General features: G+C 39.3%; 1 protein-coding gene across 4 annotated transcripts in view; it reads right to left on the reverse strand.

Annotated features, from left to right (window-relative positions):
* Nucleotides 1-16,370, reverse strand: part of acsl6 (acyl-CoA synthetase long chain family member 6) — a 39,480-nt gene that overhangs the window by 12,794 nt on the left and 10,316 nt on the right. For 2 of the 4 annotated variants that reach the window (XM_075486673.1, XM_075486675.1), the window contains exons 2-11: nt 11,108-11,328; nt 9,878-9,992; nt 8,642-8,706; nt 7,577-7,678; nt 7,213-7,312; nt 5,916-6,094; nt 3,365-3,397; nt 2,724-2,775; nt 317-390; nt 54-131 (exon numbers count right to left, since the gene is read on the reverse strand). In XM_075486673.1, the coding sequence (XP_075342788.1) occupies nt 54-131; nt 317-390; nt 2,724-2,775; nt 3,365-3,397; nt 5,916-6,094; nt 7,213-7,312; nt 7,577-7,678; nt 8,642-8,706; nt 9,878-9,992; nt 11,108-11,328 (1,019 nt within the window). Of the gene's footprint in view, nt 1-53; nt 132-316; nt 391-2,723; nt 2,776-3,364; nt 3,398-5,915; nt 6,095-7,212; nt 7,313-7,576; nt 7,679-8,641; nt 8,707-9,877; nt 9,993-11,107; nt 11,329-13,450; nt 13,529-14,249; nt 14,288-16,370 lie in introns of those variants that run through there. The other 2 variants (XM_075486674.1, XM_075486676.1) reach the window with 2 other exon arrangements.

Consider the following 16,370-nt stretch of genomic DNA (forward strand, 5'->3'; position numbering starts at 1 on the left):
AACACACAACCATCTCTTTCCTGGGGTCACACATCTCAGCTCAGCCAGTTTACCTCAATGAGTCTTTCAAACATGTGAGCCAGGGGCAGGAAGGAAATGAGGCAATCATCTTGGTTGGGAAAAATGACTTTCTGCAGGATATACAAAGAAGAAAACACTCAGATAACCTCAAAATGACATCATTACACAGGAACATAAAAATAGAAGATGCATCTGCAAGCAAATATTTCAGACTAACAGTTTGTCAAATATACACATTTTTATTAATGATAAGAAATGACTTGAAGGAGGGACATTAACGCAAAGTGTAACTCACATCTGTCACTTTGAGGAAGCCTGAGAAATCTGCCACCACGTTTCCATGGGTGAGCATAACTCCCTTTGGATTTCCTGTGTAAGCAAACAAAAAAACACTTGCATTCACATCCCACAAGTGAACTCCCTTTGCTTGCCAGAGGATCACAGCCATCACAGTTTAACACAAAATAATTCTGCCTTGGGAAGAAACACCTGACTAATCAAAATTCCATTGAAATTTCACCCACATGTCTGGACAGAAACAGCCAGGCAGCATGCAGATCGGCCCTAGGGAATAAGTAAATATCCTGCCACCATTGAAAATATCAGTTTCCCTTTGGAAAACGTTATGTTTTTTTGACAACCCCCCCCCCCCACAGCTTTGAGCAATAATGAAAGTTACGAACTGAAAAAAAAACAGAAGAGCATTCTCGGGAAACGCAGTGTGACGTATGGAAAACGAATCTCATGCTGGAGTGGCTGCAGGTGTCTCTCAATGCCAGAGGGTGGCAGTCTTTTCATCAAAGCTGCTGGTGAGGCTTGTAAACTGACACCAGCGTGTCCTCAAATGACCAAACTCTTTTTCCTTTGTGTGGCTCGTTTCGGCGGTTGGTGTTCCTGTGGGATGAGACCTCCCTAAAAAGCAGCAATGTTTCCATGCTACCATGAGTTTGGCATGACATGACATGACATGACATGACATTCAGATTCATTGACATGACATATTTTGGTATGACATGCTGGAGAATCCAGAGTGGTCAATATATATATATATATATATATATATAAAGCTTGCCTTCCTTTCACCATGTAAATGAGAAACCGCCTTGAACCATTTTATTGTTGAGAGGTCATAGTATTCCCTTTGCAGCTTTTTTTTGGGGAGAGGGGGGGGGGGGTATTTTCAATTTGTGCTTAAACTCAGTGACATGCCGTTTCCAGTAAGTCACATGGCATCTGAAAATATGAAAACAATGGGCAGCTGGTTTGTGTTGCAGGCAGCTTCCTGTTAGCTCTGACATGCAACATTATGCAACATGGGCCTCGGTTTACAACTATTGACTTTTCTTAATTGAAAATGCTGGGGGGTGTGTGCTGCTTTTTTGGAGGAATTTTGATCACTTTTTTGTAAATGGAGAGGGTGTGTCATCAGCAGTTGGTCCTGCTCTGGTTCTCTCAGCACAGAGAACAACCCTATACATAAAAGTTGGATTACATGCAGTCAGTGAACCTCTGCTTACATGTAGGCGCTATACAAGTGAAAAACCTGGCTTGCATTAGTGTTCATAGGAAAAGTCTGATAAAAGGAAAATTCAGGTATTGTAATTTCTAAATGACTAGCGACAATAAAAATATTTAGAGTGGTCTGATATTGAATTCCACTACTTTGTACTCCAAAAATAACTACAGGCGGTAGAATTACTTCCACTCTATCTGCAGGAGGTTTTTCTGCTACTGGAACAGTATTTCTATTCAGGAAAAATATGTTTTGGAGTAGGATGTCCTCTTGTGTTTGACTGCCTTAATAAATTCCAGTCAAAGTGGTCACTGCAAATATGAAAGTGGAGCTAAGAGGAGCATCAGGAGTGTTTTCATTCAGTTGCAGCACAGCTAGCCACAATTTCACCATGTTCCTAACCCCTAAAAGTAGCCTGCGAAAGTGTAGGACAATACATACAAACTATCGTTTTTCTTTTTTTCAAGCCTCTCTCAGACAGAGTATTCTAAAGAGTAATGACTCCATCGATCTTTAAAAAGAACATCATTCTTTAATGCAGAAATACATTGGTTCAGGTTTATGTTAATGTTCCTCACACCTTCATCCAAATATGTCAACTACAGCCATAGCATTCAAGTAATTTGTTTTCCATTTGGGCAAGATTAAACAGTGCAATTAATGTTCTAACAACATGCAATGATTAATAGAAATTGATATTAGTTTGACAACTGTATTGTCATTATGTAACACATACTGGCAATAGATGGAAGCAGCTGATTAATCTTTTTTTGTAGGTGTCTTAGTTAACACTAGAGTGATAAAGGATTCATCTTGGCTTCTTAAAAGGTTGTGTTGCACTTACAGTAGTCTTCCAAAGCTAGGCCTATCTCAGAAACTGGTCTGGGGTAGGGGGAGAAAACGGTCCAGCTTATTTATATGACACGTCATTAAACCAACCACACCCTTCTTAGGTAAAACTAAACCCAGGATATGAAAGGTGCTGCTCTAAAATGGTGTCAAATGGAGGCCTGTTTTGGCAGCGAAGATGAAGAAGTGTCCTCAGAGCTTTACATCAAGCCACTGAAACAATGACACAGGACTCGCCTTGTTGTAACAACCAGGCAAAAACTCGCTCAAAGGTTGTTGTTTTTTTTTTAGTTTTTCATCTAAAAATATTCATGACAGTGTAATAAATGACAACTATTACCTGTGGTTCCACTGGTGAAACACACAATGGACAGGTCTTCTGGTGATGGTGGCTGTGGAAAAACAGTTGCATCAGTCAGAAGTTATCATGAGGTGGGACACTATATCTTGCTGCACCACAGAAATGCTTAAAATTAGGATATGTTGAGCTGCATGTGAAGTTATCTGCAGTAGCAGTACATGGAGAGTTGAGTCTTAAGTTGCTAATCAACAGTCACCTAAACTGTGATATCAGAGCATCTTAAATGCATTTTAAAATGACTGGTATTAGCCTGGTATTCAGCCTGTCAACACCAGCTAAATGTAAGGCTGCTGTCGCTATTATGATACAGTCACATGTAAAAACTTTCAAGAAAACAGGAAGTTTCTTTGCCTTGTGCTATTCATTTACAGAATAATCATCCTCATAAATTATCAGCAGTCACCTGGGCCATTTTTTTTTTTATGTGGTCGTGTCTTGACAACACTGACCTGAAAACATTTTTTCCTCACAAACAAAAAAAGGAAGGGACATGGAATTAAACTGCTCTTTTTTTCTCTCTATCTGCAAGAGATGATATGTAGGATTGATCATCATCCATGCACCATCAATGTCTGTGTAAGTGTTTAATAGCTAAAGTCGTTGTACTTTGTTGTGCTTACCATGGGTTTTCTGTAGTGCTCCCTGCCCAGAGCCTGTAAAAGAACAAAGTGAAAATAATTATTACAGGTACGCATTGAATTAATAACAAAACTATGTTAGCAAACACAGCTTTTGGTGTTGATTTTCTCCATCCCCATTGAACAGTGACTTGTGGAAATGAATTTTCTAGGCCGAGAAAAAAAGAGCAGAGGTGTTGTCGTCATTTGCAAGCTGAGAGCCAAACGTTTGTGGTTCTACTTTGCTGGAAAGCAATCGTGCTCTGAAAACATCTTTAAATTTCATATCATCTGGTAAACTCGACGCGCTGGAGGTCCATGATGCTGGTACAGTTAAATACTTTCAGGAAAGCAGAGCAGTTTCGTTTGCCTATTTGTTGTACTATAAACTGTGACATGAGAGAACGGAGCCCACACTTTACTGTAAATGTGCAACTTCGGGCATAGCAGCATTTTTTTTATTTAATTATTAACTTTGTGGCTGTGAAGCACCACATTTCTCAGATTCTGTCATGCCAGAGATGAAGAGATAAACATGTCACCCAGCAATCAGTTTGTTATGATGGGCTGCTCATGGTATGCTGCTTTGTGCATAGATGAGACTCCACTGTGACTGTGAAAAAAATGACTGTAGCTAAAGCTGTGGGAACATATTTACAAGAAATGCTGGTTCACAAGCTGTATTTACATGGACCCTAAAATTCAATAAATAAAATAATCACAAGCAAATGAGCATACAATCATAAGCAAATCACAGTTAAAACACTTTCATATAACTCCTATAGTTGGATTAGGAGGCACAACAGTCCAATCTGTCAGCCTCAATCTTTTTGTAATCTGCTCAATAGGAAAATAGAAATGCTTAAGAGTGGTGTGAATGTTTAATCCAATCATTTCTCTCATTAGAACAAATATCTATTTTCAGTGCAAGTCTGGGCACACTCACGTTAGACTATTGACATGTTACTGGGTGGGGCAAACACATGTGGTTAGGCTGACGGGAGAAGAAGTATTTCCTTAATGAGAAAGTGCGGATGAAAGGCAGACATTCCAAGACCATAATGTGAGTCATCGTCCTGTCATTTTTCCATTTAATTTCTGGCATTTGAAAAGCTTTTTCACAGAGGTGCCGTCTTTTTGCACCTGGCAAAAAAAAAAAAAAAAAAGCGTTGCGTCTCCTGGCCAAAGTATGTTGGCGTCTCCCAGTGTTCAGCTGGTGCAGAACGCTGCTGCCCGTCTTTTAACCAACACTAACAGACATGTGCACATCACTTCTGTTCTTAACTCCCTCCATTGGCTTCCTGTCCTCGATAGAATTGATTTTACACTTTTAATGTTTGTTTTTAAAGCTCTTAATGACCAACTTGGCCCATCGTATTTATCTGAGCTGTGTCCGCAATCCTGGTAGAGCTCTGAGGTCAACAAATCAGTTTTTGCTGGAAGTGCCCGCAGGTCAGAATACAAACACTGGGGTGACCGAGCCTTTTCCGTCGCTGCCCCCAGGCTCTGGAATAAGCTTCCCGTCGAGCTGCGTCTTATTTCTGACCTGGGCCTCTTCAAATCTAGGCTAAAAATCTACTTATTTAGGGTGGCTTTTAATACCCAGTAGTATGATGACACTTTCATCTTATTCGATTCTGTTGTATTTTCTTGCTTTCACTGTTATTTTATTGTTTTTATTTATTCTTCTCTTTATTCATTACCTGCTGTAAAGCACTTTGGTACACTGTAAGGACTGTCTGTAAAGGGCTGTATAAATAAATGACATTTACATTAGTATTATTATTTTTGTTGTTAATATACAATAATTGTAAATATTTATAATCTTTTATAAATATATTAATTTAAATATATAATTTTATATTTTTTCCCCCATTGGGGGATGAATAAAGTATTTTTCTATTCTATTCTATTTATGTCTGTCATTGACAAGGTGGGCATGAAAGCTCTGTGCAAGAAAGTAGTAAAAATTGTGAAGAAAACTGAAGATTTGACTAACCGTGTGTGCATCACATTAATATCAGTAATAAATAATGGAATCTCTATTTTTTACTTATATTGACCTGGTTTGACAGGTCTGGTCTAAATTTGAAGATGTATTACTGGGGACCCAAATCACTGTCATGTTTAAGGACCTTTGGTTCAAGGGAGGTCTCATTTGGAGCGTTTTCTCTACCTTTCATGGTTAACATTAGAGTTAGGACAGCACCAAAGTTACCACTGTTGCGCAGCAACATCATCCAACCAATTTCTTTGTGTTTGTACGCCTCATTTGTTGTCAGATGTTGTCACCTGTTCAGGAAGCACGCCCTGTAACAGCACTAGTCACTTGATAGCTTACATGAAGTTAAAGAGCATATTATGTTAAAAATATACAATTAGTGTTAAAGCTGCTGAAAAGAATAGAGCCCCAGAATATGCTGGTAATGGAGTTCACCTGGAGGTAACCACTCAATATCATTTAAAACACATTATGCATGACTTGTAATGTGCAAATTCCCCAACTAGATACTTTAGGGTTTTTTCACTGATGTCATTTCTCTGCAGGTCTTACCTCCACTTCTTGGACAGCCTGGACGTGGACACCACAGCTCTTGCCATGCTCCTCCAGAGCAGAGTCGAAGGCATCCATGAGGATGATTCTTTGTAGGCGGGGAGTCTCTTTTCGCTCCACGTTTTCCAAAAGCACCTGAGCTTTCTCCACTTTGTCACAGATAACTGTGGAGATGTCAGCTGAAATGAAACAAACACACAAGTGCACACACACACCCTTGTGTGAGTTTTAGCAAAATAAGAAATTAAAAAAAAAAAAAAACACAAACAAAACACAGAAGTGGAATTTATATTAAATTCGAAAAACTGGTAAACCATACTGGTTGTGAGACAGTTTAAGATGTCCAAAGCTTTAAAGTGATCTAATTAATCAACTGTTGTGTTTTTAAGTCGGAGCAACACGCAAAATCTAATTTTATTAAGGCTAAAACGAATGACTGCCCATATCAATGCTATTATTTTACTCTGACTATAACTCAGTCCATTTCTTATATCACTCACATTGAGTTGAACATGAAATGGGCTTATATACACCTAATGTATATGAATGTCAGCTCAGCTGCCATTTGTTTGCAGCAGGACTGCATTGTCACATTGATGCTTTGAATAAGCTTTAATCCAAGGCAAGGCAAGTTTATTTGTATAGCACAATTCAACTACAGGGCGATTCAAAGTGCTTTACAGAGACATTAAAACAGTAGAAATAAAAAGCATGATTTAAATTTTAAACAAAAAAGAAAGAAATAAGAAAAATAGATAAAATCAGTAGTTAAAATGTGATTAAGTTTTGAAACTCAAGCTTCAGATTTGGAGCTTTATTGAAACGCAGCTGAAAATAGGTGTGTCTTCAACCTGGACTTAAATACACTGAGTGTTTCAGCTGATCTGAGGCTTTCTGGGAGTTTGTTCCCGACATGTGGAGCATAGAAGCTGAATGCCGCTCCTCCATGTCTGGTTCTGACTCTGGGAACTGATAGAAGACCGGATCCAGATGACCTGAGGGGTCTGGAAGGCTCATACTGGGTCAGGAGGTCACTGATGTATTTTGGTCAGACCATTCAGAGCTTTATAGACCAGCATCAGAACTTTAAAGTCTAAATCCAGGAAGTAACACTTTGTCAAGGTGATAAAGATGCTCTCAGTCACCAGTGAGGGGAGCTACAGCTTTTATCAAATATCCCTTCAGTCAGGTACACACATCAAACTATCTTCCATGTTTAATAATATTGTGTGTTGTGTTTACATGGCTGCTGTTGTGCTCTAGTAGGAGCGGTTTGTCTAAAGGTTTGTGTTCTTACCAGTGTTAATGATGAACCGTATAGCATCTGCACCTAGTGTGTCATAAAGGGGAACCACCACCATGGAGTAGGTGTAGCAAGCCAACTCTGAGATGATCCACTGCAATCGCACACAGAGCAAACGTCATACATTCATCCAAGTTCTGTACACACCATCTTGCTGTTTTCTTACTTTACATCCACAGACAATTCATAATCATCATTAATAATAATTAATGATAAAGCTTTAAGTCAATACGATTTTATTATTTAACGTTGAAAATGTTAGCAACACGAGAGCCGGCTATTATAGAACAGTGAAGCTGAGAAACAGCAAGAGACAACATTCAAACGACAAATAAAGGGAGCAACATGACAAAGTCACCTCAGGCCTATTCTGAGCAAACACGCCAATGAACTGGTTGGGGTTGGGCTGGCAACCCTGGTGTAGCAGGCCGGAACCCAGATGCTCGGCCCGTGCTGTCACCTGTGGAGTGAGAAGATGGAACAGCTGATTCGACCAAGCAGAGCGAAAACTAAAGCTGAGCTAAACTGCCAAGGAAGTTGAATACCCCACACAAAGTGCACATTAAAAGTTCCCAAAACTCGAACGAATACCAATTAAAATCCCCATGAAAACCACAAGCAGGTGGAAGTGAATCAGGAATATTTTCAATACATATCTTCATTTCTCATTATGTTTCAACAATGAAATGTTAAAAAAAAAAAAAAAGACGGCGTGACTAATTTTAACTAATTTTAGCAAACATCTCTGGAGAAATACATAGAGAATCCATCTATTACAGAAAATGTTGAACTGCAAAAAAAGTAACCGTGATTGTGAAAGAGGAAAAAAAAAATATCGAAGTTGCATCACATGTTCTATATTTCACTGGAAATTGTGACTTATTTTCCATCTTTCATCTTGGATCAACTGTGCATTTGTTCCACTACAGAAAGTTTATTTCTGAATGGGACCACAGACATGCCCAGATTTGTCTTGCTGCTCTGGGAAAAACAGTGAAGAACTCACACCCACTCTTCTCTGGTAAAATGGCATGACATCATTGATGAATGGTGATGTTGGTATAATTCCTGTATCACCTTGTCTGAGGAAAATTTCCCTCAAGCCACCGTCTCCAATCCACAAACACATCAACTTGTCTCCTTGCTTGAAGGTATTTTGGAACTTCAAACTGCCTCAAGAGATGTTGGGATATTTCAATTCATTCAAAAACTGAATGACAAATTACATTCTTGGGCCAACACAGCGGCAAAGATTCGTTTCTGTACACAACAGCAGACAGAAACATGCCAGGACAGGAAAAAAAAAAAAGATGGAACTCTATAATCCTTGTGTGCTGGTGCAAGCACATGTCTCACACATGACTTAAGAAACAGTATATAAAGAAAATACAGGTGTCACTTGGACGAGTTCTGCTTCACTGACCTCTTTATAGGACATCCATTTGTAGGGCTGGTTAGGGAGCCGAGAGCCTAAGCAAGGCCCATCACCTGTCGAATACACAGGAAGACAAAACCATCATTTATTTAATTCCAGTTTCTCCTTTGCAGAGGATTTAAACGTCTCAGGATGAAAACAGTTGGGACAGCGTCTCCTGAAACATAAAGGCCGAAAATAGAATCCTCCACACCTTTCTGTGTCACCAAGAACGTGAGGAGACAGCGGTGGCAAAAACAATCTGGTCTAACTTAGGTTTTTCTGTTTCCCTTGATGGATCAAATCCAACAAACACTCATTGAACAGACATTCGAGAGCAAATGTTTGTCTTGTGCTTATATGATGTCTTCAAGCTAACTAGTTACACATCCACTTTGATCAGTCATTTTATAAGCATTCGAATTCAATTGCAGTACACGAGTCACTCCTAATGAAGCACGCCCACGAGCCAGTGCAGATGGAGTGTTGAAAAATGTCTGCATTGTGTGCCAGTCTCAAAGTCTGGCCATGAGCTGTAACACTAGCAAAAATGACTATCACCTTGGTAACCAGAGGACTGATCCTACCTCCAGCAGCAGAGAGATAATAGGAGGTTTTACGAGTGAGTTTACAGGACTGTTAAGAGTGTGCTATCTCTGTTCACATGAGTTTAATACTTTACATTCTGTACATGCACGGCCCTTTTGCTTTACTCTACATAGAGGCTAGATTAGACTAACTTGGGGGGCCCAAACACGTCTCACTTCACGTTTTCAGCATTCTATGTCCTACATTCTCTTTGCTGAAATGTGACACTGGGGTGTGTAATAGAAAATTGAATGATGTGCTGGGTTGTAAAATAAAAAACATTTACAGTATTTTATCAATTTAACAGCCAAGATATTTTTTCAGCTAAAACTAGCAATGGTATTGTTAACAGTCAGCAGCACTGTGGGAGTAGACTGAAGTCGAGCTCAGGGTATCATCTTGTTTAAAATAACAAGATGATCATTTTATACCCCTTTCCCTTCAATAATATGCTTAAAGAAAAAAAAAAAAAGACTTTTCTATGTGCCTCTGCCTGAACACTATAGTAAAATGATTTGTATTATGTTTTATAGGTGCCTGTAAAATGGACATTTTGGGATACAAAGGACAATGGATTCAAAATGGACTGAAAAGTCAGCATGCTTCAGCTTTTTATACGGTGTGTGGAGTTATTTTTCCTCCTCACATCCAACCCACCAGATATGTGAAGGCCTCGCTGGAAAACCTCATACATGGTTCGGGCATCATCGTGGTAATGAGTCAGCAGTTTGGAGGGGTCACCCATCATGGATCTTCGACCTCCATCTTCAAGCTGAGAAACAGAGAAGCGCAACAGAAAGACGCAAAACCCCGTCACACCTTTTTCTTCAAACTTGAGAGGCGTTACATGCAATTCTTACTCATAATAAAATGGTATAGAACAAAAAGCCAAGCTTGGGGGAAGAGTTAAAAAGAAATTAGCTTTTACAGTATTCCAGATATTAATTCATCTCTTTTGTCAGTTCCAAAAATGCTATGAAATATCCGAGCTGACCCAAGCTGTGCTTTGTGTCCTGTGCTTACACCGCTGATGCATTCTGGGTGATTAGTTCTGGGAATTCGTTCTCATAAAGATGAACAACGGTGAGAAAAAAAATTCCATTCTAAAATTAGCCATTTAGGTTGAGAATATTAGGAAGCCTGGCAGGTGATGAAACTACTAACACTGTGCAAGTACGACTGCAGTCATTTTAAACGCCACAAAGATTTTATACTGAATAACAATTCTTTGGATGGGTAATGCGTCACACATTTTGATGAAGCGTACGTAAGATTGACAGATTTGTTTCAGAGCAGGGGGTACACAAAGAAACTAAAAGGTCTTCCAAACACAAAACAAAAAGACACTTTGATACAATTTGTTTTCAGTATTTGATGATGAACAAAAGCAGAGGGTGAATTGCTAGTCCAACAGTGAACCAAAATTAGTGTGAAGTTTACAATTAGCTTAATTCAAAGACACCGACACTTGATTATCATGAGTAGCCACATTTCTAGTGAACGGTCTGTCACTGCTCTATCTTTGACTGAAGCTCAGTCAATATTCCAGCAACACTGTCACTGTGTGTGTGTGTGTGTGTGTGTGTGTGTGTGTGTGTGTGTGTGTGTGTGTGTGTGTGTGTGTGTGTGTGTGTGTGTGTGCGTGTGTGTGTGTGCTTTAAAATCAGGGGATATCAGATGCTTCAAACAGCTTCTATGTCTGATTCAGAGAAACTGAAAAACAAAACATTCCCTCCAACTCATAAAGCTGTATCTTTGTGTCATGAGGAGATATCAAGAAAGCCCTGTTTGGAGGTACTTTGTCGTTGGGAAAGTAAAATAGGACAGCCAACATCTCCTTGATGTCTTTGTATCTTCAGAATGCATGTGTGTTAATGGCAGTCTCACCGGCACTTCCTCAGACTGGTGCAGAAGGCTACAGGGAGGCTTGATTGGACGAGGTCTGGTGGCGAACCAGTACGCCAGCACGGCGGTCAAGGCGCCAATGCCCACCAGCGTTGACGTCGGCAGTGAGCGGAAGAACTGGCCGAGCTCATCCATCTCCGGTATCCTCAGGCCACTCATCATCTCCTGGGCCTGCATCTTCTCCATCAGGGTGGAACTCAGCTCTGCAGGGCAGAGGACACGCATTCAATTGTAGTTTCAAAGAACAAAAACATTTTGACGGGCAAATATTGTAACAGTAATCTGAGGCAGTACCACAATGATGATGAAGCAAGTGCAAACAAGTGGTGCATTTTTGACCACATTAAGAATATTTCAATATTTCCATGTGAAACTGTGACTCTGTCGTCTTTTATCTGACATGAAACGACTCGTTTGTCAAATCAATAATGTTGAACGGAATCTTGCGTCCGAGTGGAAACCACTCATGCTGAACTATGAGGGAAACCTGAACTTTGGATTGATTTTTAGATATATTAAAATCTGCAAGCTGACAACACTCAAAACAAATGACAACTTTGCTGTATGAATAAATCTCTACTGCATTTTAAACAGTGCAGTAGAGTGCAGTCACTGTTGTCACAGTGACTGCAAGCACAAGGAGGAAATGTTCATTTGAGGTCAAATTCAAAAGAATGGTCTGTGACTCTACACGTTAAAAGATTTGTAGGAAACAAATAACGCTTTGCTGACATTTGCGGGCACTGAAAACTAAATCTTGGTCCTTGTAAATTCTACTTCTGTTGAGTGGGCTTGTCGACAGATACAAACAATCCCCAGACAGACACAAAACTGTGCCCTCCTACAAGTTGGTCATTCTTTTCGTGACAAATTTAAGACTGATAAGTGTTTTATGATTATATTTGACCCCACAGCTCCTCAACCCAAATTCATATCTGGAAAAAGGATGAGTTAAGGGTATTCCCACGCATTCTTAGTTTTACATTTAAAGTTTGCCAGCATAGGTCATCTATAGTACAGCAGTGAGAACTACAAAGTAGACAAAAGTACACGCACAAAACACATGGTGCGTATTAAGGTTCAGCTTCACTCACTCTCTCTCTCACACACACACACAGACACACACAAATTGCATAATTTAGCTCAGAAGGAGGTGGACTGCACTGCTGACTGGAGGGCTTCCTATTCTGCCCAGGGAAATGAGTCACAGACAGCGCCACCTGATCAGACGAATAGCACTGAGGACTGCTGCAGCTCACAGCCAATCGTAACCACTTCCTTTTCTTTACACACAAATAAACGCACACACAGTCACAGGTCTAACAGGCAGCGAGGGTGTTAAAATAAGGCCGTGGGAGAGCTGACTTCCTCAATCACTTGTTTTTTTTAATAAAAACCTCCCTCTTCACACTTAGGGGAACCTGAATGATACAAACGTGCACTAGAACGACAGCAAAAAAAAAAAAAAAAAAAAAAACAGATACACACCTTTTAATAATTTACAAATACATTCAAAATTTTCAAAACTTAAAGGAGGACGACAACAAATGAGCAAACAAGTCTCTTTCTGATGATCAACACCAAATGAGGACAACCTTTAAGTGAGCTGTATACCATGAAAAGGTGATCAAAATAAGCTGCCAACAGACTTTTAGACTTTTAAGAGACTTGAGGTTAAGAGTTCAGTGGCCCTTCCTGAGGGGCTCTCATGAACAAAAAACAAGAACATTGTTTTCTTAGCATGCACCCAGATCTTAACAGAAAAGATGCACTTAGTGCAATGTTTGAGAAGTTTCGACTCTGCTTCATCAAAAGTTGTTGAAATGATTACACTTGCAATACTTTTCCACACTGGTGTACAGGAAAACACAATTTTCTGCTGCTTATTGCTTGAAGATTGTGGTACATATTTAGAAAAACCTGCTATATGATTCATCATATATTTGTCTTATAATTGCATTTCTTCCTGCACAGAACAACAGCTATGAGCCTGTGTCGTATGAAGAATGCTATGTCATAAATCAGACAGTCTTTATGTTGTGATTTACCATAACAAAGTAATGTTAAACTGTACGTTTATGAACATGGTCTTGGGAAAATGTTTCTGAAATGCACATCATTTCTCAGCCGATGGCCATGTTTCACTTCTGCATTGTTCCGCCCAACACAAAAGCCCCACATGCAAATGTGCCGATGGTAATAATAGCAGTCAGCGTCTGCACTGTCATTTGTAAAAGCAGCACTGATACAAGACACACTGAAATACTGTAGTGTACTGTAGGTATTTCTCAACAACTCCATTGCTTTGAGTCCATTGCACAATACCTTCAGGCACTCAATGGTGAATTCCCTGACGCTGCTTTATCAAACATCCCTCAGGTCTGAATCCTCTCAGTTAAGTTTCTGTTGGGACAGAAACTATTACCTGTGATCAGAAAACCACAACATCCCTCTGATGTGACTGAAAACAATACTGCGTCTTCAACACCGCAGGGCACGACTCCCTCTTTATTTCACACTGCATTCGTCTCAGATATTTCCTCTTTTTCTGATGTCCATTTTCTGTATTACTGCAGTTCCAGTAATGAATTAGAGCAGCTCAAGTGCAGGGAAAGTTATAATTTCAAGTCAACTCAGTTAAATGTCCAGTTAAGTAGGTTACTCAGAGCTGCTCACTCAATGCAGCTGAAGTCTATTAGACATAATGCCATTAATCAAGGAACAATTAGGAAACCTAATCTGGCATATTAAGACATATTATTGCAAAGAAAGACACTTATCCCATTTAACACTATGGCATATTTACAAAGCATTTACTATGTTAACCTATAGTTTTTAATTCCACTGCATATAGATTTTGCGATTTGTTCGAAAAGAGTAACTAAAATCTGAAAATACGCTTATGTCCCTTCTGAGAAAAAAAAAAGTGTATCTTCATGACACTCGAATCTTTTAGCTGCAACAAAGTTAGCTTTAGCTTAGCAAGAGGATCAAAAACAGAGGAAAAACAATAGCCTAGCTCTTTCAGAAGTTATTAATACAATTTTAAAACACTTTAAAACCAAACTGACATGAAGTATCTAGTTCATTTATTTCATAGGTGTAGCAGCAGCTTCTTACTTACAGGAATAGTTTCACTTTTTGGGAAAGACACCTTCTCCTGCTCTGTAAAAGAGTTACGAAGAGTTAGCTTAGCCGAAGGAACGTCCCCTTTCCATTAAAGTGATACTCCGGAGTAGATTCAACCTGGGGTCATTTGAACCGTGATATCCAGCCAAGTAGCCCACCCGCAGTTTTTTCGATATTGGCAGAACATCAGCTGAGTTACTGAGTTATCCCGAATAGCTTCGTACAAGGGTTAATGGATCCTGGCAGTATCTCCAAAATTACCACACTAAAATCACATGCCATGACACCAAACTTCTACAGTAGTACAAATATGGTTTGTACTCACAAAACGATGCATTTGGAAGTTTGAAAATAGTCCAGGAGTTTATTATCATCAACACAAGCCTGATAGCTTCTCTGCTGTTAAAGCTGCGTCGACATCACTTCCTTGATCTGGGAGCTTCAAAGTGAGATGAGGGTTGATCTACTACTGTAGACAACAAAGTAAATGCTATATTCTACGTGTTTTTTTTTTATGAATTTTTATGTTGTAGAGTTGTGAAATTATTTTATCAATGGAGAAATTGAGCAGCCTTGCTTTGTTGTCTACAGTAGTAGATCAACCCTCATCTTACTTTGAAGCTCCCAGATCAAGGAAGTGACGTCGACGCAGCTTTAGCAGCAGAAAAGCTATCAGGCTTGTGTTGATAATAATAAACTCCTGGACTATTTTCAAACTTCCAAATGCATCGTTTTGTGAGTACAGACCATATTTGTACTACTGTAGGAGTTTGGTGTCATGGCATGTGATTTTAGTGTGGTAATTTTGGAGATACTGCCAGGGTCCGTTAGCGCTTGTACTAAGCTATTCGGGATGACTCAGTAACTCAGCTGATGTTCAGCCAATATCGAAAAAACTTCGGGTGGGCTACTTGGCTGGATATCACGGTTCAAATGACCCCAGGTTGAATCTACTCCGGAGTATCACTTTAACCATTCACCTTTCATTACATGCATTGCATAGCATGTGTTTAGTCTTTATGTAACATCAAAAAAAAAAAAATAACATACTACATACTCAAGTTTCCAACAATCACCCTGCATTGCTTGGATACAAGAAAGAGTCAGTTATATTGTAATCAATAATAATGTAATGTTTTCTCACATATCAAACAAGATTATCTAAGTTTTTTTTTTAGTTTTTTTTTTTTTAAAGTGAACAGGAAACATTTGGTTGAAGTAAAAGTGTGTTTGATTCCAGTACCCAAGAGCAACCTCAAGTCAGTTTTCAGCTCAGAGTGAGTTAACTGACATGATGGAACTCTTGACTTGAGTTGGTTTGGAATCTGATTGCACCATGTGTGAAAAAGCACCTTAAAATATCCAGAACGCTCCTTATCTCGCTGAAGCAGGAAGAGACGGCGCCTATAGTAAACAAACGTTGTCCACATGGCCATGATAACACATCCCATGACTGTTATGTTACCAGCTCTACATTTTTATGTTATTCCTTTTATTATAGGCTGTAGTTTCCATATTCATGTTGATATCCAACTTTTCATATATTGTTCCCAATTGCATTACAGCTAATTTATCTGAACAGATGTAATGTGAGTGTCAGTGGCGAAGCTAAGCTAAGCCAAGCTGTCATGAATGGACAGAAAAATGTTGTAATTGACTGACTGACCATAGTAGATGTTTCCCTCCTTTCTTTATTTAATAATTGGCCCACATAGTCAACTGACTTTGTAAGTACAAATATTTCTCTCTGTACTGTGTCCACTGTGTAATGTGTTTTGGCTGCAGTGATGACTGAGCCACAGTGGATTAGCTGGTGTTTAAAAAGAGAGACAGAAGTAGAAACATCACTGGACACGCTCTAAATATAAACAAGACTCCATTACCCACTGACACCACTGTGCAGTAAACTGGAATAAAGGAGAGTGCAGCTGGTTACAAAAAGCATTCTTGTGCACACACACACACACTCCATCCCAATCTGGAAAGAGCAAAGACAAATGGCTAGAACAAGGGTCACATGTTGTAGTACAAAGACAAATAATAACACTTTCAAAGACAAAATTTAATTCTTTATGAATCTGACACTGATTTATGTTTTGTTATGAGAATTTTCAGT

Source organism: Odontesthes bonariensis, chromosome 16 (genome assembly GCF_027942865.1).
Source record: "Odontesthes bonariensis isolate fOdoBon6 chromosome 16, fOdoBon6.hap1, whole genome shotgun sequence".
In the NCBI taxonomy this organism is placed as follows: Eukaryota; Metazoa; Chordata; class Actinopteri; order Atheriniformes; family Atherinopsidae; genus Odontesthes; species Odontesthes bonariensis.